General features: G+C 34.8%; 1 protein-coding gene across 1 annotated transcript in view; it reads left to right on the top strand.

The window, feature by feature from the left end:
* LOC150086701 (uncharacterized) overlaps window positions 1-24,706 on the top strand; it is a 247,342-nt gene that overhangs the window by 60,572 nt on the left and 162,064 nt on the right. Inside the window, exon 16 of the mRNA XM_090372701.1 lies at window positions 23,537-23,899. Coding sequence (XP_090228827.1) covers window positions 23,537-23,899 — 363 coding nt within the window. The remainder of the gene's footprint in view (window positions 1-23,536; window positions 23,900-24,706) is intronic.

Here is a 24,706-nt window from a genome sequence, read left to right as displayed (position 1 = left end):
TTCAAGTAATAAGTTTGATTTATGGAATCTGTAGAGACATAAATTCCATTTATGGCTCTGCAGGTCCATATTCAATTTCTAGTCGTGCATTTCGCAACATATCACTCTGAACACTCGTAATAGCTTCACTTGTCCTTTACGTTAAGATATCCACAATTGCTGGAAGCTGTGGGACATAAATCTCATTTTTCGCGCATCCTCAAAGAAAATAGCGAAAGAGCTGGCCAAGTAATGGGTCCTCCATGCTTGCTACCAAGAAACAAGTTGTTCATTTAGGAACGTTACAACAACATTGTGTAGCATGCGTACCACCATATAACTTACTTTTAAGTATATCCTCGTTTAGTCACGAAATGTTTGAAAATTTCCAGATTTATTAGTATTATTTTTATTTATTTATTAAGCAAAAACCATGCAGCTCTCGCCACATTAAACCCTTAAAAAAAAAAAAAAAAGAACGAAACAAAAAAAAAAACGCCCATACGCCCATATAACTTCCTCAGTCCAGGGGGCACACCGAGGGACTGGAACATGAAAGACTTCACCTCTCTCCAAAGCGACTCGATTAAAACGAAAAAAAGAAAAAACCTGAGCAATTTTCTCAAAGCTCAAATCAATTAGCTCAAAGCAGCGGCTTTGACCCTCAGCACCTCATAAACAAAAATCCCGCCGGAACTATTGCTTCGTTTCATGGAAAGTATTTTTCCCGGGCCGCTTCTACACGTATCAGAAATCAGGAATAAGTCAACCTTATCCAACTTCTTGTTTTCTGTGTGTGTGAACCCTAAGGCAATGAAAATATTAATTTGGAACATCCCTTCCTCCCGAATAGTTCGCAATCTAACACTAGATCATTAAATCTCTTCCACATTTTAATTAGCATGTTTCTTTTGAATTAAATGAATACAAATTACCTTCGTCAGTTAATTTTTAAATGCAAGTGAATGAAGATAATTATATGAAAAGCAGAAACTGGGGATTGATTTTACTCTTTACAGTCAACAGCCTCAGTATATTTGTTCTCAAATGCAATCTTTATTTTTAGCTTTCTCTCCTCTCCCGTTTCTTCGAAATATATATTTGTCCACAAAGCGCGATGTCGTTAATTAAATTTTAAAATTAAAGGCAATTGAATGAATCTAGTTAATACGGTTTACGAATTCAACTGACTGCAAGGAATAATGGGCTCTTAAAGGAACTCAAGATGCCTCTGATAATAATCTATCCTCGATTTTCCATTATTAATAATGGCTGATTACGTACAATTAATTTAATGTAGGCGCTTTGAAAATGTAAATGGGTCCTTCCATTCTATTGGAGACAGTGCCCCGGTTGTGAAACAATTCCATTAATTGATGTTCCTATATTATATTTGTTTAAGTTTTTATTCTGAATTAATTATATTACAATGGGACATTATTTGCCATTAAGTTAGTTTTTTTCTAAAATAGAAAAAAAAAGCCATAGTTAACATTACAGAAATGGGATGGTACCGCAGTCAGGAGTAATAAATGTTTTCTTTTTCGGATCCAGTCACAAAGCTATTGTGTTATTCATATATACATTTTTATGGTCCAATTCAGTTTGATTTAAACACTATATGAAATTTCCGCAAGCACACCTCCTCACAGAAAGTTAGGTTAATCAAAAGTTTATTTATTTGCAAACTAATTCCTCTAGTGACCATGGAGCTGCAGTAGAATACAAAAATAATTTTTAGATTAAAAATTATTTCAAATTTTGTTGTGTATGTATTGTTAGTTTCCATTTTTAAAATAATGTGTGGGGGCGCTGCAATTATTCGTAAATTTATCAATAACGTGTGCTTGTGTGTAAAAAAAAAAATCACATAATATTATTTTCTTTTAATAGGTAAGTTTAATTCTCTTCTTATTATTTTATTACTTATATTACAGTAGCTGCCATAAAGGGAAAACGTTTGTAAATTCTATTCTGATTTAATGCTGTTAGGATAACAAGATAAAGAAAAATAATAAGCATAAGATATCATTATCTTTCCAAACAGCATATAAATTTTATCATATCAAATTTGTATACATTTTTGTATTCAAATACCCAAGGACATAACATAAAAAACTTAGCTGGAATTCAATTGTAGCAAAGTAAATAATAAGTAATATAATAAAAACAAAATGAGCATCTTAATAAGATTACGATGGTTAAACCCTAAATGTCAGATAAAAATGTGCTAATATGGTAATTTAGTACTAAAGTACTACCATTACTAAAATAAAAAAAAAATAACAAAAGTATTTTATTTAAAAAAGTGATTTTTTAAAATACAATGATATAATTATTTTATTAATTAAAAAATAAAACATTTTGTTTGCTTTCTGCAATCAATTATCCAAGGCAGAAACATGCTCGAGAATTGGGAGCATTTCATTTCATAAAAAGCAAATTCTAAATTAAATTAACGTTACATATATTATATAAAACCATTTAGACTTATAAAAACAGTGTAGATAAGTAGTATAATCCTGAATGTAGTGTTATAACGTATGAGAAATCCCTTTTGGCTTTTGATTTGTCGTGAAATATAAAACAGTACATCGAAAATCTAGAAATAATGGCCAAGGAAATAGTACAATATCATGGCAACTCGTTGTGAAGGTATTCACAATATGAGATATAACTTAAAACGATGCCGTTTTACTAATATGATTTATTCAGATATAGCTATGTATTTCTGATGCGCCTGCACTATATTTATACATAGCCTAGACTTCTCCATAGCTTGAGGCTTATGCCCTAAACGCTTTAGAGTCTAACTACATACACTTGAACAAATTGTTCATGGTAAGCGTAACGGTTTTTCAAAAAATATTACCTATTCACTATCAGGCATTAAACTTATTTTAAAACATATTTTATGAATGTTTTATTTACTAGTCATATAATTCGATTGATATGTTCGCAGAGGACAAGTTTGCAGACGACAAAATGTAAATGTGAAAGTTTTCCTTTCCTTTGCCACAGTTGGGCGGTTTAAAAGGAATTATAGTTTTTCAAATTTATTGAAATAGTATTCTTATTTGATTTAATCATTTTTTAGCATAACATTACCACCGTTATAGATATAAATCTATTTCATCTCGCTGAAGTTAAAATATCCACACAACTGGGAGTCAGTGACCTCGTGTTCAGAAATGAGTTAATGTTTTTTACAACTCCTTTTATGGCTAGTTTTCTTCCTCCCTCCCTAGAAACTACGATGCTACGAATTTAATCAAACTACAGATTCAATTTGCTTTGAACTGCTAATCTCGTCGGATTTTTAATTCACTAGAGCCACAGTATATATCACTAACTTCAGACACGTATGAAAGATATTCGTTCGATAGCAGTTTTCTAGTTTTTGACATGGCTTAAAAAGTTCTGTCATGAAGCTATCGCGTGAGTTGGATCGACGAGAAAATAAGAAAAATCACCATTGTGAAGTGTCTTTATATCACGAACTGTGAAATGCTATGTTTGAAAAGTTTCACTTTAAATTAAAGCGCACTGTGGTATTTAACATGTACGGCTATCCTTCTCATACATTCTAGGAATTATTAGATGGGTGGCAGACTAAGGAGAGAGCGAGAGCTACAGCTATTTTAGACTGACTCAATTTCACGAAAACAAGTCTGCATGAATAGGCTAAAATCGATGCGAATCTTTCCAAGGGCAGAGCAGGAACGATGGTTGCAGGGGGACAAAAAAAACCTCCATGACAGCAGCTCTCCATCAAAGAGCCGTTTTCAAGAAATTTTAATGAGGATGGCATCGGTAAAGTGTCTTAAAGTTGAGTGGTTTAATCTTAAAAGTGCTCATTCTGTAATTATTGTTAGCAGAAATTCAATTAAGCAAAACAGAGCTTCCACCGGATCTCATCTATAAATAATGCAAAATGAAAAATAGCAGAGGAAACCTTTAGCTCAATTCATTTCGGCTGCTTCCGCAATGCATGAGATTATCTAAACCTTCAGAAAAATTTTATATCTTTTATAATATATATGCAATGTGGGCTATTAAGTAAATAAGGATGCATTTAGGATTATTTCGTTTTCGAGCTTTCAAAGGATGAAACTTCAAATTTACGAGAAAGCCGGAAACTCTAATTCAATACTTGATTTTTTACTGGTCTCAGGGAAGTACAGATGTCACTCAACTGGGTACGCGTTGTTCACACCTCTGATATTAATCTGGCCTTCAGGCAATTTTTAGAACTGCTGTTGCTGTAGCAAGCACGAATTCACGGAAAAGTAGAAAAAACATGGATACTGAAATTTTGATTTCAGACTGACTTTTATGGATTTATGTTAAACGTGCAATATGGGATAAAAGTGTCAAACTGCATTAAATACCATGGAGAAATGCTGAAAAAAACAAAATAAAAAAAAAATATATTGTATATAAAATAATAAGAAAAATTCCATTATATTTTTTTATTTTCTCAAAGTAACAACAGTTCTTTCTTTTCTTCTTATATTTATTTGTAAAGTGCTAATAAATACCGTATGTAGAAATAGTCGATCAGTCAGTGTTTTTATTATTCGAATTGGAAACAGAGTTTTTCTCTATTCGTTCTAAATATTTAGAAACTTCCAATTCATTACATAAATTATGATATTCAAAATTTTGCCTACTGTAATGTACACACATTTGGGTATGCCCATCAGTTCCTTATTGTTTTCAATCTTGAAAAAAAAAATAATAATAAATAAATAATCATTATGACAACGAAGAAATAGTTTTGCGTAAAATATGCATTATATTTTAAATGAAGACAGTAACTCATAACGCCCGTCGGTTCATATTTCCTCCCAACTGAGATTAATTAATCTCGGTTTTCCTTCTGCAGTTAACATTAAATGAAAATTAGTTAATATGAAAAATGTATGTTGTATGACTTACATTACTAAGCTATACCTAAAAATCACTGATAATCATCCAAATTTAATCCGTTAATGGAAAATGTGATTCATCCCCCTGTCCACCAAGTCACGCGAGACAGTGGGGTCCGCAAAAACGTATCGGAATTGGTTAGTGCTGGTTGTGTTGAGCCACCTGCTTGCTTAAATGAATTTTTATTTAAGCTCGCTGGTTGTCGACGCCACACATTCATTGCAACATGGACATTGAAGCTCTTATTTCCAAAGTTTATCTTCGACGACCAGTATGGGATAAAACTGAAAAACTACATTCGAACAGGAATGCTGTGGAGAAAAATTGGAAGGAAATAAGCCAAGAAATGAATGTAGAAGGTAAATATTTTTTTAATTTTTATTATCATAATTCACATAAATTTTTGTTACACGAATAGAATAGTTATGGCAATCGTGTACTGTTATTGTGTCATGGTAAAACATTTTTTAATGAATTTTTTCGATTTAAATTTTGTTTTTAAAGTTAAATTGTGAAGAAATATAATCCGTAAAAATTCATAATATAATAACGAAACGTATCATTCTGGATGTTTTCGGGCTCACTTTCTACGTAATTGAACTCTTACAATTAAATTTTAATCGAAATAATCATTCAAAAATTTTTTTAAGTGACACAATAACAGTGCACAATTAACCTTACAATTCATAAAAGATCAAATGATATTATATTCAATGGGATTGTTAACAATAAACGTTGTGAAAATATCTCTTATATTTTTCGATGTGTTGGGGATTCTTCCCCTATCTTGTATTGTTAAATTTTTTTCATTGACTCCACTAGATACATTAGGCAGTTGCCTTTCTGGGCCTTCTTTATCAATTATAGTGTTGTGCAGAATGCACTTACATTTGATAATGTTGTCCGCGAGATTTATATCAGTTTCGATATTTTTGGACAAAATTCGCCATTTTGAAACCAAAATGCCAAAAGCACATTCCACTGTTTTTCTGGCTCGACTTAACCGTTTATTGAACAAATCCCTTTCAACAGTTAAGTTTCTCCCACTGTACGGTTTTAATAAACAATCCAGTAAGGGATACGCCTCATCCTCTATGAACACATATGGAGCCTTGAAAACCGTTCCAGGCAAATTTTCTGGATGTGGAATCTGCAATTGGTTATTTTTTATTAATTTATACAAGGCAGAAGCTTGAAAGGTTCCCCCATCGCTGTGCTTGCCATACCCACCAACGTCAACTATGATGAATTTATAATGTGCATTTGCTACCCCTTGCAAAACAACGGAATGAAATTTTTTGTAATTGAAAAACATTGAGCCCGAATTTTTTGGGCACAACACATGAACGTGTTTGCTGTCTATTGCTCCTAAAACATGAGGAAAGTTCCAAATTTTATAGAAGTCTTCAGCCACTGATTTCAAATCGTCTTTCGTGGGTGCCGGCATATGAATGGGCTGTAGTTCTTCCCATAAAATTACAACAGTCTCTGAAATGATTTTGCTAATGGTAGTTACTCCCATTCTAAACGAATAAGCTAGGTTTCTGAATGAAGATCCAGTAGCTAAATACCTGAAAACAAAAAGGTTTTAAGAACTTACAGTTTTATTTTGACATTTATATAGCTAGAGTTACCAGATCTAGAATCAAGGACAAAAAAAGAAAAAAAAAAAGATGTTTTTAGTTTTAAAAATGAGGACATTTTAAAAATTTTATTTATTACTAAAAAATTACAATTTATATTTATCGTTACTGACAATCATTTTCAGTGTGTTTCGATAACAAAGTAAGTAATTATAAAATGTTGGGTTCGAGAGAGACGGCAGAGGTTTCTGATCTTGTCGGAGTCTCATTGAGGTCAGAGAGACGTTTGGTAGCAAAGTCATAGTTTGATTTGTGTTTGAGATAATAAATCCCCTTGTGTAATTTTGAGATTATACAGTTCACTAAATGCGACCAGTGTATCGGTTTTATTTATTCTGTTGTATTGGCAGAAGGTGCAGCGCACAGAATATGTGAAATTAAAATTCGTTTTATAGTGACAAAATACTAGGACATGTCCTTGGAAACGGGGACGTCTGGTAACCCTACTATAGCTTTCATTTATGATAATAATAATATAAAATAGCATGGGTTAATCTTTTATTATTTTTGGTTTCAGAAAGTGCCTTAAGAAAAAAATGGAAGTACTTGAGAGATCAATTCTCAATTGAACTCGGTCAAATTCCTCCTTTGCGTTCCGGAGATTCCGGAAAAAGCTACTCTTCAAAATGGCCATATTTTCAATCTCTGCTTTTCCTTAAAGATATTGTAAAAGCCAGGCCCAGCACGGGAAATTTATCTCCGGTGACTGCTCAAAACGAGTCCCAATCAGCAGCCATGATTGACGAAAAAGAGGAAAACAGCAGCTTTCAAGAGCTGTACATTGAACCCGAAACAATAGTTGAAATTGAAGATGACACCGATAGCAGTTGGCGTCCTCCTGGGTCATCTTTAACTTCACCACCACAAAAAAGGAAGAAGCTTTCTCAGAATGAAAGATTTAATATTGCTCTGTTAAACATTGAAAATAAAAAACTACAATATTTACAAGCAAAATCACAAAAAAAAAAGAGAAAAAGAACTTTATGACGATGATTTATTTTTTAAAAGTTTGATTCCCCATGTACAAAAAAATGGAGGGATCACAGAAGATGGCGTTCAGAATTCGTGTGCTACAACTTGTAAAAGGCGCCTCCGAAGCCAGGTGGGAAAGAGCAGCAGCAGTGAGTAGCACACGCTTCTTGATTAGACCGGGGTTCGAGCCCGTCACCACCAAATACGGAGGATGCGGAAAGGTCAGGAAATGACCACTGCATATCACGGAGTAATATGGCCTTAGTTGCTAATGCTCCTAAAAAAAAAAAAAAAAAAAAAAAAAACAACTTGTAAATGAATTTGTGTACCACAATTCGTGTACTGTTTCAAAAGAAACTTAATAAAATGTTGTTAACCACTAAGCAAAATGTTCTGTTTTTATTGTTATTTTTCTGAAATAGTCTCCAAAATGTTTGTAGAACTGTACATTTCACTTACCTCAAAGTAACAACAAGTCTTTCTTCTGGCAATATTGGCAGCCTGTGCCAATTAGTCCAAGTTTTGGTCAGTCGACGTTCAGTCTTTTCTAAAATGTAACTGAAAGTTTCTAGATTCATTCTTAAATATATAAAAAATCTCTCTTCATGCTGTTTCAATTCTTTAAATAAATGGTGATATTCACCGAATTTTTTTCTATTGGAATTTAACGGGTGCACGCCTATTCTTCGTCTATTCATTTAAAAAAAAAAAACGTTTTCCATGAGGATTGATTCTTCATCTGAAGAACTGGAACTCGACGACATGTAAGAGTACCTTCTTCTTAATTCACACATGAAGACAGGATTATTTTCTGGCTTTGTTAACCACTTAAATTCTGTCGTTCCTAGCAAACTAGGATTGCTATTTGTAAATTTTCAACCAATCGCCAACATGGCTTGGAACGCATTAACTTAGTTGTGGACCAATCGAAAGTTAAAAATAATTATTAAGGGATTATGATGTTTGATTGTAAAAAACATAACTAACAACATTTTTTAATTTAGGTTTTTGAAAACTTCGAGTGCCTTCATCCAAATGCACATCAACAACGAAACAGCCTGTATATGATTATAGATGACATAAAAATTAATTACAACAGAAACTCACAATTACAATTTAAAAAAAAAAATCACTATATATTTCTATAACAATTTGTCGATTTATGTACACAGTGAGTTACATAAATATATATAACTAGTGGTCAGGCGTGCGGGTGCATAAGTACACGTGCCTTGAGTGTTGAATACGGTGCTGTTTCTTGTATTCTGTATATCTTGTAAACTCCTGACTGTTCGGTCGTCCCGGAGTATAAACAGAAAATTTATTTATATATATATATATATATATATATATATATATATATATATATATATATAAATAACGATAACGTATAAATCCAGTAAAATATCTTTAATACTTTGATATATATATGAAATCTATTTTATATTAAATATATGGTATGAAGTACAGAAGTATATAACCGGGTTAATATTTGTATTACGCTGGTTTTTTTTTTATAAATATTTTGTGTGGACTGTATAAGCGAAAATCGATGATATTTGATTATATGACCAAATTATGAATTTTAAGGAATTTTTCAGAGAAAAAGATGATAATTGGGCAAGAAAATAAATATACATTTCATTTCAATGTATATATATATATATATATATTCACTTATAATTGAATAATGTTTGAAATAATTAGAAACTGAATCTTACATAAAAAAGGGTAAAACATACATCGGAGACAGCAAAAAGCATTTTCCTCTACATGACGCTTGAGATATAAACTTAAATGAGAATAATGATAAAAAATGGCATGGCAAGACAGAAGAGCAAAATTGTGAAATTATACGTAGTGATCAAACCAACAGGGAGGGAAGAGAATAAAATTATTCATTTTTCGATTTGTAGCTAAGCTACCTCCTCTCATCTTTCCAGTTTTTTTTTTTTTTTTTCATTCTCCTCAACTGTTATTAATACATAACGCGTATTTATGTGTAGTAACTTCTGAACACTTCGCAACTTTAGCGTTTTTTTTCCCCTTCGATAAATTTTTAATTCTTCCCCTGCAGCAACATTATTCCCTTCCTCTTTCAATTATTTCAGCGCTCATTCCAACGAATATTTAATCGAATGTCCTGCAATGGGCATTAGTAAACAACCTACTCCCTCTCTTTTCCCCTAATTATTTATCTTTTCATAAGTTTTCACCTGAAAATTACGGGACACCCACTGAATTGCATAAGAGATAATCGAAAATTTTACGGTAGCGGTTTTACCCGAGAGCTAAAGGGATTAACGTTCCGCAATACAGTAGCGCCCGTAAAACCTACCCCAGTGAGAAGTTGCACCGGTCACTGCTTTCTATGTGTTCATACCCAGTGAGAAGCTTTAGCTGCGTATCGCTGCTGGTTCCAAGTAAGCGGTCACCTGCGTTCTACGTGTAAGCACCCTTAGGGTGCTTACACGTCGAACGCGTAGAACCAAGCCAATACTCACCAGATGTGAGCCTCTTGTTATTGTTAATTATGATATTATTAATAAATGTATCGATTATATTGTTCTCATAATATATTATAGTATAGTATTTTAACTAAATTATTAGGTGTGCGCTGTACAATACTTTTCAGTTATTTCTTAATGTAAAGTAAGATTGTCAATCCTAGCATTACTCTTATTTCTGTTTGTTCTGTGGCACGACCACTAGGTGAGAAAAGTTTGCAGCTAATCACTTTGGCAATTGAATACAATCGTTAACAATATTTAGCAGTTTCTGTGGGCTTGAACCTCAGTAAACTCAAACATGTTAGGTGAGATTAATAATTCACTTAGTTATAAACTATGTTATTACTATTTATTATGTTATTACTTAGTTATTACTATGGTATTATGAACACCACCGTTGCAGAATTTGGCAAACTTCCCAATAGAATGAGAGAAACTTTTATACGTGTTTTTAGAGTCCAGAAATAATCGCACAGGACCCCAGACTACCTAAATTTGGCATTGGTGATGGCAGGGGTGTATGCCAATTTGTTAACAAGGGAGAAACACTTAACACTTCTTAACAAGTGTTAACACTTGAGAAAAATTTCTGCTAAGCGTCATTCCCAGTTAAAATAGCCTGTTAAATGTTATAAAGTAATTTTTTTAGTAACAAGGGGCTCTAATGCACCCCTCCACCAAATTACTGGGTGATGGTAGGATTTGCAAGCCATAGTCGTACTGCAATTCCAGACAGAATGAAAGAATAAAGAAAGGATCACACAATCGCACAACACAAGCCTAACAATCGTCATAAAAATAGAGCAACTGTGCTTAGATAAATCCGGCTTTGGCCATCAAGCCCCAGGGGCTCACTTCTGGTGAGTATGGGCTTGGCACACCTAGGGTCCTGAGCTGGATATCATCATTGTTCTCTTTCTTGGTGATTCCTCTCTCTCTCTCTCTCTCTCTCTCTCTCTCTCTCTCTCTCTCTCTCACAAGGTAGCTCGGAAATTTTTTTTTTTTTTTTTTTTTGGCAGGTGCAGCATAAGCCTCGGGCTTCCTTGCACCATATGGGTAATAATAATAATTATAATAATAAATGCTCCGATTGTCTTGCTAACAGCACGCTAATATGATTTTTGGTATAACCTTAATCAATAGCATCTGAACCAGTGGTGTACCAGGTACCATAAGGTGGGCAGGGCATGGCAACCAGGGTTTTGAGTTTTTTTTTTTTTTTAGAACGCCTCTTGCATTCTTTTTCTTTAATTTAAAATTTTTGGTTAAGGAGGGGCATGCGTATGTCACCTCTGCCTGAAGTGACCTGATCTGAACCAGAATGCAACTAAAAATAAACACAAACTTCCACATGATAACAAATGAATAGCCTCAGCAAAAAACACTAAACAACCAAACCCACTTAAAAATAAAAATAATAATATTTCAGTTAAAAATAATATCACTTATTATTCTGAATAAAAATAATATCACTTATGATTCTGAAAAATACTTTGAAGTAAATGATACGAATAGGAAAAACCTTCGGTCGCGGATAATCGGAACCAGAAGCTGCGGATGAACGAAACCGGAAGATCTCCGGTTATGAAGAAGTCACGTAGTAACTCTAGCTGCCAGTGGTTTGAATGAATGTTAGTAAGACTACCCTCTTTTTCTTAAAACTTCTATAATATAAATATTATTTTGAATGTGGAAACTATAATAGTGTTTTCTAAGCGGTTTTTGTTTTATGATAACAAAACCTTTTAAAAATTGCAACGGATTCCTCTGCTAAACATTTCCTGTCATAATCATCAAGACAGCCTATTATTCCTAACATTTTATTTTATTTTAGTTTTTCGCTCCATCCGCACAGTTCCTTTATTTCAATATTTGTTTCAAGTTTCCGCATTTATTTTATACATTATCAGTTTTTTTTTAGTTTGAAAGAGCTGCATCTCTTCCTTTCCCATTTGCTAGTTATTAGTCCCGTGAGTAAATTACTTCATTTCACTATATGGGAGAACTTCATATTCATTGTTATTCAAGAGATGGCGTCGTTATCTCTTTTCCGTATGTATATTTTTTTCCCCCAATGACTTCATAACACTAAAGCTCAACTTACATTCATTCAAATGCATCCAGTTGCTTTAGTCTTAAGATTACTGAGCTTTCCGTGCCATAAGTTGCCATAATCGACTTTTGCTATCTAGTACTCCCCCCCCCCCCCCCATTGCTACTGTTAATGTCTTCGCTTTCATAATCTGTTCATGTTCATTAAAGTTCATTATGATGAGCGTTCCATTTTTTTTAGATTTCTTTATCGCATAAGTCATTGTCTGTGATTAATGAAGCTAGACAAAGTGAGACATCTGTTCAATATTTTTACTACTAATGCTGCCTGCTTGATTGCTTTTCCGTACTCTACTTTCTATAACGATTTTGATCATCCCATTGTTCCTTTGATCCTATCTTTTACCTGCTGTTGTAAATCCTTGTGTGACGAAATAAGTCGATGACAGACACCTAGCGGTAGACTGACAACTCATTAAAAAAATTCTTTTATTTTAAAGAATGAAATCCGTTTCGAAACAAAGGTAGTGAATGGCAGTAGAAACAATGGGCAAAGATGTCGTATTTTTATCGCAAAGAAAAACAAAGAAATATTACATCTGCTGTTCAAGAGATGAACTGTTGTTCGCCTTGTAAAAAATTATTAAGCCATTGTGAAAAAAATAAAAAAAATTGAAAGATGGAAAACATATAAACCTTATCAGTAAAATTATTTGTTTATAAAAAAAATTACATATCTAAGTATAAAACTATTACACCAGACAAAATAGTAATGAAATTTAATTTATTAATTTAACAGAAGTAATAAAAGTGTTTTAGAATCTTTGTTACTTCTGCTTTACCCAGGATCTCTTTTTTGTGTGTTTTTCGAGTCCGGTCACTGCCGAAGTTGGCAAACTTCCCAATGGAGCAAGAGAAATGTTTCTGCACTTCTCTTTTTTCTAATCTCTATCCCTATCCTTTTTTTTTTTTTTTTTTCTCTCAAAACATGGTAGTTGGTCGACATCAGGCGAGGGAACGGGTAGCTCCAACATTAATTCTCACCTCTACAAAATAGCGTTTTTCATCCTGCAAAAAAGGCAAACTGACTAAGAACATACGCAATATACAGACACGATAATATTGACACCTCGTGCCCTTGGTTGACTTGATTCAGATTCTGTACAAACCAACCTTGATTTTGCCTACTATTTGAACAAAAGGGGTTTCTGTTTACTCATTATTGAAAATGCATGGCACAATCAGGCAATGCACAGAAAAGATCTGATTCACATAGGGCTGATCCTGGGGAAGCAGCGGGCGCAACACACCCAGGCTACAAGTGAAAAATAACCCAAATCCAAATAAACGAGAGCTAGTTCTCAATCGCGACAAGAGGATCCGGATAACCCCAACATGAATTCTTACACCCGAGCTCCCTGAACTGGTCCTAGATTCACATTTTGCACAGTATAGTAATAGTATACAGAAAATATTACACTTAACATATCTTACAAATGTATTCACAATAGAAAAATTGTTGCCATAGCAGTAAAAAAAAAAAAAAAAAAAAAAATATATATATATATATATATATATTATTAGCCATATGGTACAAGGAAGCCTGAGGCTTATGCTGCACCAGCCAAAAAAAAAAAAAAAAAAAAAAAAATTCCCGAGTTACCCCCTGTGTGAGAGAGAGAGAAGTAGAAAGGCATCACCAAGAAAGAGAAGAATGATGATATCCAACTCAGGACCCTGGGTTTACCAAGCCCATACTCACTAGATGTGAGCCCCCGGGGTTTATATATATATATATATCTGCAATTTCCGATATTCAATTCTTTTGTCTGTGGAAAAGATTTTCAAAAAGGTTACTGTTCTCAGTAAAAATAAAATGAACACTACAGTGAGGTGTAACGTGTTATTTGCACGGGTTATGAGCAGTTCTTGAAGTGGAAAATATTTGTATTGACAATCTGAACTCCAATATCTAGCAACGAAAATAAGATTAAATATTTTTTTGTGAAAAGTGAATCTCAACGTACGCAAACATTATCCACCAGTTTTTATTAGTTCTGATGTTCGCAAGCCATGATTAATTATTAAAGTGCTTGAACTTGTAATCGTCTAATGATCATCTAATATTTCTATAAACATTTTGAGACTTTTATCAACGGGAACGCTTACGACTTAGATTCAAAACAAACTTATCAACCAGGACATTGTTCCACTAAGTTCTGCCAAATACGAGCATACGAGCAATGGCTATGGAGTTATTTAGAATTTTTACCAATGCACCTTAAATTACGAGATGTCAGTGCTTTGTATCTGCAAATTGCCTGCATTCGATGGTCGTTTTGCCAATTTTTTAAATTTTATTTTTTTGGATGATAATCCCAAATTTATGGAAAAAAATGCTGCCGTGAAACAACTAACTCGACCACGAACATAGAACAGATGCAATATAGGTACGCTACACTGTCGCCTCATGGCCTTCCTACCTCAGTCCGTGCAAATTCTAAATAACCTAATCCAAGGAAAGAATAGGCGTCTAGATGTACAGGAGTTATTCCAGTTTAAAGTCGAATGTAAGCATACTCCCAAAATACTAGTAAATAGGCGTACCTCAGCCTTAGAGTTAATAAAAGTCCTCCTGTCACATTCATTATTTAAATTTCTGGAAAACTTGAGGTGAACATACCACAAAACAAGCTTCACTGATAATGATGCTATCTACTATTGCTAAAGGAGCACCATATCCATCGGTGAAACTACCACACTGCCAGTTCCGTATTAGAGAGGCAAGCCTCCTTAGCAGCCAGGAAGCCAGACAGGTATTTGGAATGATTGTTAAAGAACTCAAATTGGGGGAGGGGTTAGTTCAGCAATTTGGCAAGGACCCACTACTTATAGATTTACTCACCGCTAGCCAAATCACAGAAGGAAATATTTTTCCTTTGAATAAAATTAATGATTTATGCACTGACAATTTCCTAAACTGTCTCTTGTACACCGCTCCCCCCCAAAATTAAAATGCATATCACCTATGTGGCCCCATTTATATTTGGCGAACAAGTTTTACTTTTACAAGATTTTTTGAATCAACGGAAAGGCAGCTAAGGCTACGAGGCGTCAAAATCTCATGCTTGTGATGGCTGGTATAACTGTCTGCGCGATAGCACAGTGGTATCATCACCGTCCTCCCCACACCGGGTGGAAGAGGCCCGGGTTCGAATCCTGACGCGAGGAACTTTAATGGGCTTTTTTCAGTCCGTGGATGAGTTAATCGGTCTCTGGCGTAGTTAGCAAGGTTTTTTCCCCCAGAAACTGAGGTTTTTCGTCCAGCAAACAGACAAATCGATCATAGAACACACGCAATTAACAGACATAAGATACACAGCACGGCAGATGAATTTCATTATTCGGGTGGCCTAAATGTAATAGTTTTTTTGGCTAGTATGATTGTTTTTCTGGATGAAAAACCGAGTTTCAAAGCAAAAAAAAATCCGTGCAACCCTCTCTTCCAGCTTACTAACTGGGCTTTGCATTAAAAAAAAAAAAAAAAAAACTGGCTATAAAGGGTCATTTAATCGAGGAGGGATACGAGCTTGCTCCTGCAGCGTGATAAAACAGGAAGCAATCATAGCCACTGTGCTAAATGCGAAGACCATTTTTCCCCCCCTTGAGATTTTATTTGATTCTAGCAATTAATTCTCTTAATTAATTGTTAACGACCTCAAAGCCTTCACATAACTACTACGGGCTTTTATAGTATTCCATTTAGGCTATGAAAATTTTAGTCATATTTCATGATGAATACGTAATTCAGTTATTCTTAGGGTTTTCTTTATTTTGGAGACTGGTGAATCAGCCTTATGGTCACAGGTACATTCTCCTACCCTAGTTACACTTACACGTTCATGTGTTGTGCCCAAAAAATTCGGGCTCAATGTTTTTCAATTACAAAAAATTTCATTCCGTTGTTTTGCAAGGGGTAGCAAATGCACATTATAAATTCATCATAGTTGACGTTGGTGGGTATGGCAAGCAAAGCGATGGGGGAACCTTTCAAGCTTCTGCCTTGTATAAATTAATAAAAAATAACCAATTACAGATTCCACATCCAGAAAATTTGCCTGGAACGGTTTTCAAGACTCCATATGTGTTCATAGGGGATGAGGCGTATCCCTTACTGGATTGTTTATTAAAACCGTACAGTGGGAGAAACTTAACTGTTGAAAGGGATTTGTTCAATAAACGGTTAAGTCGAGCCAGAAAAACAGTGGAATGTGCTTTTGGCATTTTGGTTTCAAAATGGCGAATTTTGTCCAAAAATATCGAAACTGATATAAATCTCGCGGACAACATTATCAAATGTAAGTGCATTCTGCACAACACTATAATTGATAAAGAAGGCCCAGAAAGGCAACTGCCTAATGTATCTAGTGGAGTCAATGAAAAAAATTTAACAATACAAGATAGGGGAAGAATCCCCAACACATCGAAAAATATAAGAGATATTTTCACAACGTTTATTGTTAACAATCCCATTGAATATAATATCATTTGATCTTTTATGAATTGTAAGGTTAATTGTGCACTGTTATTGTGTCACTTAAAAAAATTTTTGAATGATTATTTCGATTAAAATTTAATTGTAAGAGTTCAATTACGTAGAAAGTGAGCCCGAAAACATCCAGAATGATACGTTTCGTTATTATATTATGAATTTTTACGGATTATATTTCTTCACAATTTAACTTTAAAAACAAAATTTAAATCGAAAAAATTCATTAAAAAATGTTTTACCATGACACAATAACAGTACACGATTGCCATAACTATTCTATTCGTGTAACAAAAATTTATGTGAATTATGATAATAAAAATTAAAAAAATATTTACCTTCTACATTCATTTCTTGGCTTATTTCCTTCCAATTTTTCTCCACAGCATTCCTGTTCGAATGTAGTTTTTCAGTTTTATCCCATACTGGTCGTCGAAGATAAACTTTGGAAATAAGAGCTTCAATGTCCATGTTGCAATGAATGTGTGGCGTCGACAACCAGCGAGCTTAAATAAAAATTCATTTAAGCAAGCAGGTGGCTCAACACAACCAGCACTAACCAATTCCGATACGTTTTTGCGGACCCCACTGTCTCGCGTGACTTGGTGGACAGGGGGATGAATCACATTTTCCATTAACGGATTAAATTTGGATGATTATCAGTGATTTTTAGGTATAGCTTAGTAATGTAAATCATACAACATACATTTTTCATATTAACTAATTTTCATTTAATGTTAACTGCAGAAGGAAAACCGAGATTAATTAATCTCAGTTGGGAGGAAATATGAACCGACGGGTGTTATGAGTTACTGTCTTCATTTAAAATATAATGCATATTTCACGCAAAACTATTTCTTCGTTGTCATAATGATTATTTATTTATTATTTTTTTTTTTTTTTCAAGATTGAAAACAGTAAGGAACTGATGGGCATACCCAAATGTGTGTACATTACAGTAGGCAAAATTTTGAATATCATAATTTATGTAATGAATTGGAAGTTTCTAAATATTTAGAACGAATAGAGAAAAACTCTGTTTCCAATTCGAATAATAAAAACACTGACTGATCGACTATTTCTACATACGGTATTTATTAGCACTTTACAAATAAATATAAGAAGAAAAGAAAGAACTGTTGTTACTTTGAGAAAATAAAAAAATATAATGGAATTTTTCTTATTATTTTATATACAGTATATTTTTTTTATTTTGTTTTTTTCAGCATTTCTCCATGGTATTTAATGCAGTTTGACACTTTTATCCCATATTGCACGTTTAACATAAATCCATAAAAGTCAGTCTGAAATCAAAATTTCAGTATCCATGTTTAAAACTTTTGGATTACAAGTTTTTTCTACTTTTCCGTGAATTCGTGCTTGCTATAGCAACAGCAGTTCTAAAAATTGCCTGAAGGCCAGATTAATATCAGAGGTGTGAACAACGCGTACCCAGTTGAGTGACATCTGTACTTCCCTGAGACCAGTAAGCTTAAATTGTTGAGGTAAGCTGGGGGATTAAAACAAGAAACGATGCCGCTGTCCACACGCTCTTATTGTATGCACTCCCATTGACTTACATTGTTCATTTAGGCTGCTGTTTCCAAGTAAGCAGTCACCTGCGTCTACGTGTAAGCATCCTAAGAAAAGAAAACGTAAAAGGAAGAAAAAACGCATGCTATCGAAATGTAAAAACATGTGTATTTCGTAGCATTGGTTATTATTTATTATTATTAACCATATAGTGCAAGGAAACCTAAGGCTTATGCTGCGCCAGCCAAAAAAAAAAAAAAATTTCCAAGTTACCCTGAGAGAGAGAGAGGAATCACCAAGAAAGAGAAGAATGATAATACCTAGCTCAGGACCCTGGGTGTGCCAAGCTCATACACCAGATGTAACCCCTGTATAGTTGACCTTCATTGGTGCCGACTACTTCTCGTATTCTGTATTTTTCCTTTATTGTGTTGACCGTTGCCGCTGACAAATCGGAATTCCGCACGATACTTGATGTTTGGCCATTTACATACATCCTTTATTATTTAATTTTCTGAACCAAATCGATCGCTTTCCTTTTCTTGATAGACTTACTAGTACCGCTCTTAGTCGGCACCATGATAACAGTCAAAATTAAATTTTCTGAAAAGAGCTTCACAGGGTTAAGGCTTGAAAACTCACTATTATCACTCCACACGAGCTCACATTTTACTAAAGCTCATTTCTGGAGGTCACTTCCATAAAACAATAAAAACAATTTGCACTTTCCGGGTTACTGGGCTTTTCTGTTCCTGCAATTCTTTATAAACGGATAGTAAACTCGATCTTATTGCATTTGCGATAATACAGATAGCTGGAATTCTCTGGTGTTTTTACGTTATTATGGTGAAATGTGTGTCCCCTTCACTGAAATATTCAGTCATATAAAAATATATAAATAACGTAACGTAATTCGGGGACTTACTGTATCGAAATATGTTCAGCAACCTACGTGAAAAGTATGACGATAGAGTAAAAAACGAAAAAACTTACCACGCACTACTCGCGTGTACAATACGATGCTTCCGTTTATTTTTTACAATGTCACGTATGGTTTGGTCACAAACATTATAAGGGTTCTTTAGAGATTTAAAACGGATGCACCGTTTTCAAACTTATGATGAATAATTTCAAGTATGCAAGCACAACTCTTGCGTTTGCCCATCATTTTCGCAATTTCTAAACAAAATTATTTTTCCTTTTGCGGTGCGACGGAACACAACAATCGACGCGCGCACTAAAATAAAACTAAACATATGATCTCCCTTTTTTTATTTTTTTTTTTAGCAGCGGGTGTGAAGACAGCGGGGGTGGGTAATAGGTACCCTAATCTCCCACTGACGACTTATAATGCCGCTTCCTGTCGCTTATTTACTTACGACTTGCAAAACATCTGTTTATACCTATTCTAGTTATTACTTGATTTCTGAGTTTTTTTTTGTTTTTAATTTGGAATCTTGAAGTCTGGTCCCGGTTAATCCGATCCTGGTAAATCGAGAGTCTGCTGTATAATGAATTGGTTGCTTTTGTCATATAGGCTTCTGTCATATTTTGTTTGTTTGTTATTTTGTTCTTAGGAGCATTAGCAACTAAGGCCATATTGCTGCAGGGATATGCGGTGGTCATTCCCTGACTTTTCCACATCCTCCATATTTGGTGGTCATGGGCTCGAACCCCAGTCTATTCAAGAAACATGCGCTACATAATGCTGCTCCTGCCCACCTGGCTACAGAGGCGCCTGCATATTTTGTCATATACTTGCTCATACTGGCAAACTACTCATAGGTCTACTCAAAGAGCATATGCTATTGCACTCCCGCTCCTATATCAGGGTGTTTAATGATTTTGTAATAACTGAGAGCAAGTGCAGGAGAAATTGTTGAAGTTAAATATAAGAAAGGCACCTGGGGTTGATAGGATCTATCCAGTTATATAAAAGGAGGGGGCAAAGGAAATAAACAAACCCTTAGCCATAATTATGAGAACATTGTTGTTATGGGCCTATATGAGAGCTTGAAGGACGGGGTGTATGTCCTCGAAGGGTCTAAATTGAGGGGCCCATCAAGCTCTCAGCTGCCCACATCAATGCCAGAGCTTGCACTTGATCATCACGCAACACAGTGGCAACCCCCAAGGCAGAATGCCTTGTCTGGTCCCACCCGAACTAGTAGTTGTTGGTGACTCTATTGTCAGGGAAACTGGGAACATGGTATGTAAAAAGGCTAGGTTGAACAGGACCAGGGTATGTCTGCCAGGGGCAAAGGTTGATGACGTTGTAGAGCGGATATCATCTTTTAAGGGCACAAAAGGTGATATTGTTGTACACGTTAGCACTAACGATATTAAGAGTAGGAGACTGGTGGAATTACTTAACAAGTACAGGTCACTGTTCAAAAAAAGCCGTGAATTAGGGTTGAATTTTAAAAGAGTCTGTAATTCTGCCCAGACATGATAGTAGGGAGTATATGAGAGAGCCTTGTGAATCGATTTGGCCGTGGAGAGATTGTGCAAGGCTCATGTGGTAGAATTTTTTCAGCCTTAAGTTCTGCAAATTGCAGTGGCCTTATACACCTCAATCAGATAACCTCACAGGCACCTGTGAGGTGATCTGATTGAGGTATATAAGGCCTTGAATGGGTTGAGCACACTGAATTCTGATGGGATTCTTCCACTTGCTCAGATTACAAACCTGAGCGGGCATAAATTCAAATTGAGGAAAGACCGTTGTAGAATAGATGTGAGGAAATTTGACTTTAGTCAGCGGGTGGTTAATTACTGGAACAAACTTCCATCTGTCGTGGAAGTTAATAGCTTAAATAAATTCAAGGAAGAACTGGAAAAAACTTTTAGAGGGAATGGTTGTGTGAATTTTTTTTTTTTTTGGCTGATGCTACATAAGCTCATACACTTGCTTTCTTGCATCAGAAACCTCTATTACTATTACTATTTATTTTAACACTAAAACAGACAATTAGGAAAAGTACATTTTTGAAATGCAAACATTATTTTTGAGTAATGTTTTAAGAAGTGTTTTTTAGCATATTCTTCAGCACAATGAACAAACTGCTCTGGAATGATCTAGCATGAAGTAAAGAAAGGTGTTGAAAAGTGACATGAAGAATGCATCCCCAGGGGCTCACATATGGTGAGAATGGGCTTGGCACACCTAGGGTCCTGAGCTGGATATCATCATTCTTCTCTTTCTTGGTGATTCCTTTCTACTTTTGACTCTTGATTTCTCTCAGGGTAACTTGGGAATTTTTTTTGACTGGTGCAACATAAGCCTCCAGCTTTCTTGCACCATATGGCTAATAATAATAATAATAATATTGGACTATTCATATAACAAAGCTGTCTTCAATTCCTGGGCTGACATGAGCAGACGATTGTGCCAACAAAGATGCTCAATAGGATTGAGATTTGCTGATTGGGCTGGAAGTCTGTTGCTTGGAATCTTCCTTTTGTTCCTCAAACATCCCTTTCACACACTTCACACAATAGATGGTTGCATTGTCATCATGAAAGTACCACTGTCTATAGGGGTAAACATGCAACATTGCCAGGTGTTCCCAACAATGTGGTGCCTCCGTAGCCAGGTGGGAAGGAGCAGCAATGCATAGCACACGCTTCTTGATTAGACCGGGGTTCGAGCCCATCACCACCAAATACGGAGGATGCGGAAAGGTCAGGGAATGACGACCGCATATTTCCAGAGCAATATGGCCTTAGTTGCTAATGCTCCTAAAAAAAAACCAAACCAAACCAACCCAACAATGTTCAGATACACTCTGGTATATGTGATGTCCTCTATTGGGGTCAAGGACCAGCAGTATGCAGGGGAAGAAAGAGGAAATATACTGAAGTGTAGTGTATGGACCACCCTTGTGAGACTTGCACCACTAGATCCTCCAGCACCATGTGTTGCCTGCACACAACAGAACAGTTGCAGTGCCTTATGTGGTTTCCTCTATATATGCACTCTTCCATCAGTGCTGTAAAGCTTAATTGGGATTCTTAGGGCAACCTTACTTTCCTGCAGTCCTCCTGTGTTTTTGGCACCAGTGCATCTGTAGTCTAAGATTATAGGCTTCTGTGAAGGTGTCTCCTACGCTCTTAGCACGTTCTTTTTAGCTTCCTTTTCATGGTGCAGGTGCTGATGCCCTGCAGTGTTCCTATAGTAAGTGAAGTTGCTGTAGTCATTCATTGGCAGAACAATTAAACTGATGATTACACTTGAGAAACCTGACGATTGCACCTGATAATTTGATCTAGATATCTATTACCTTGTACCGATAACCTTATGCCTTTTGAAGTATGCAATCTTATCCATTCCCCATTTCCAGTGAACTGATTTACCAGTGAACTCTGGTAGATTACGTGGCTTTATAGCACTTCCTGCACATGCATCACATGCCATGTGACTTTAATATTTGCATTTTTTGCATAGATTATTGCATGTAGGCCAAACCTCAGTGGTCCTAATAAAGTATCCGTATAGTGTACTCTTCCTTCATATTTTATTAAAATTTTGTTTCATACTTGATTGGTTGCTTGTTTTAAGAAACTTTTATAATACCATGTACTTTTTGATACCCCAGGGCCTTGCCATCTGGTGAGTATGGTCTTGGCACACCCAGGGTCCTCAGCTGGATATCATCATTCTTCTCTTTCTTGGTGATTCCCTTCTACTTCTCTCTCTCTCTCTCTCTCTGAGGGTAATTCAGAAATTTATTATTTTTTTTCTTTTTGGCTGGTGCAGCATAAGCCTCAGGCTTCCTTGCACCGTATGGCTGATAATAATAATAAAATAATAATAATAATATTAAGTTGTATAGTAACTGTGCATGTTATAGGTATAAATATAAATTTGTTATAGGTATAATACATAATGACTAGTTAAAAATTCAAGCTTAATGTTCAGTTACTGTTAACTACATGTATTATTATCATTATACACCCCTTTCCCCAAAGAAACATAACTGGATTTTTCCCTAATGGAAGGTTTTATCTAGGGGAGAGGGTATTCGAAGTAATTGCCTCTCACAAGGTTATTCCAAAAGCATGTTCTTTCATATAGTGTTTCTGAATTATCTGTAAACAGAACAGTTATCACATACTATTGCTAATTTTAATACAACCCTTTGCTTTCCTTTGCTGTGCCCTCCAAAAACATGAAGGCTAGATCTAACTTTGATCTGATGCATTTCACAGAGATGCTTGTAAAACTTTATAATAAATGGTTTACCGATTTTCCATTAATTTTATTTGATTTATTTTCCTTTTGTATGCTATTGATATTAATATTATTTAAAATAATAACTGAAAGTTTATAGTATGATGTACTGTTTTTTTTTTTTTTCTTTCAGTTCATTTTGAGGTTGTCATGACTGAACCACAAGGAACTCTGACATCACCTCATCATCCATATTATTATGGTCAAGATAAATCATGCTGGTGGAAAGTGCTTCCCCCTTCAGATAAGCATGTTCGGCTTGATTTTATTATATATGATATAGCTCAAAAAGAAACCACACCTTGTGTTGGGAGCTGCCAAGATGAATTAATAGTATATCCAGGTTACACAAATGACACCATGATAAAGTCATCAGATGGAAAAATGTTTCCTAAACATATAATATCCAAGGGCCCAATACAGATACATTTGAAAAGTTGTTTTCGGTATTCTTTGAGTCGATATCGTGGTTTCTATGCAGTTTATAAATTTGTTGGTGAGTATCTGAAAAAGCAAGTTGCAAGTGGTGTACTATTTGTAGATAAGAAAGTAGCAAAATAGTCTTACAGATATTCTTGGATTTCACTCACTACCTGTTTTGAAAGGTCAATTTTGAATTCTATTGATTAAGACCTTTTCAAGTGGAGCTCAATTATGTAGCTTCAAATGGAGCTTTTAATGGGTATTCCCCAGGTTTTTCACTTTATAAGCATGTAAACGGTCCTTAGAACATTATCATTCAAGACACCCCTGTGCTTATAATGCTTCACACATTAATGGCCTGACTTTTTATCACTTTTCAGTCTACAATAAATTCCCCCAAATCATCCTAAAAGTTTTTCTCTTATTCACCATCAAACTTTTTTGGACATCTTAAAAGCTATTTACTCCATCATTGATTCCATTTTTCACTAACCACCAAATATATTTCAAAAGTCAATGCCTTTATTTCAATTAAAGATACACAAATGAAAGAGACGTTGTCTAAACATGTTCATTTTTACAATCATTTGTTCCCATATATTTCCAAAAAGAGAGCAATATTTTCAAAACTTTTCCAAGATTTCTCATGGTTAATATCTTGAATAATGGCATGTTCCATCTCAGAGGTTACACTATACAATTTCTGGCTAAACAACTATTCGAAATATGTTGGGGTACACTTCGAAAGTAATGCTTTATTTTCAAAGAATTATAGCCCAGTTATCTTTTATAATTTTTTATATCTTTCATAATTTTATAATTCAGGCCCCAAAACAGAATAACCAAGTGCAAACTACTCCGGTTCAAAAGGACTTAGTTC

This window comes from Mastigoproctus giganteus, chromosome 4, assembly GCF_048544385.1.
Source record: "Mastigoproctus giganteus isolate SK-2022 chromosome 4, ASM4854438v1, whole genome shotgun sequence".
In the NCBI taxonomy this organism is placed as follows: Eukaryota; Metazoa; Arthropoda; class Arachnida; order Uropygi; family Thelyphonidae; genus Mastigoproctus; species Mastigoproctus giganteus.
This window is presented reverse-complemented; position numbering and strand designations above follow the sequence as displayed.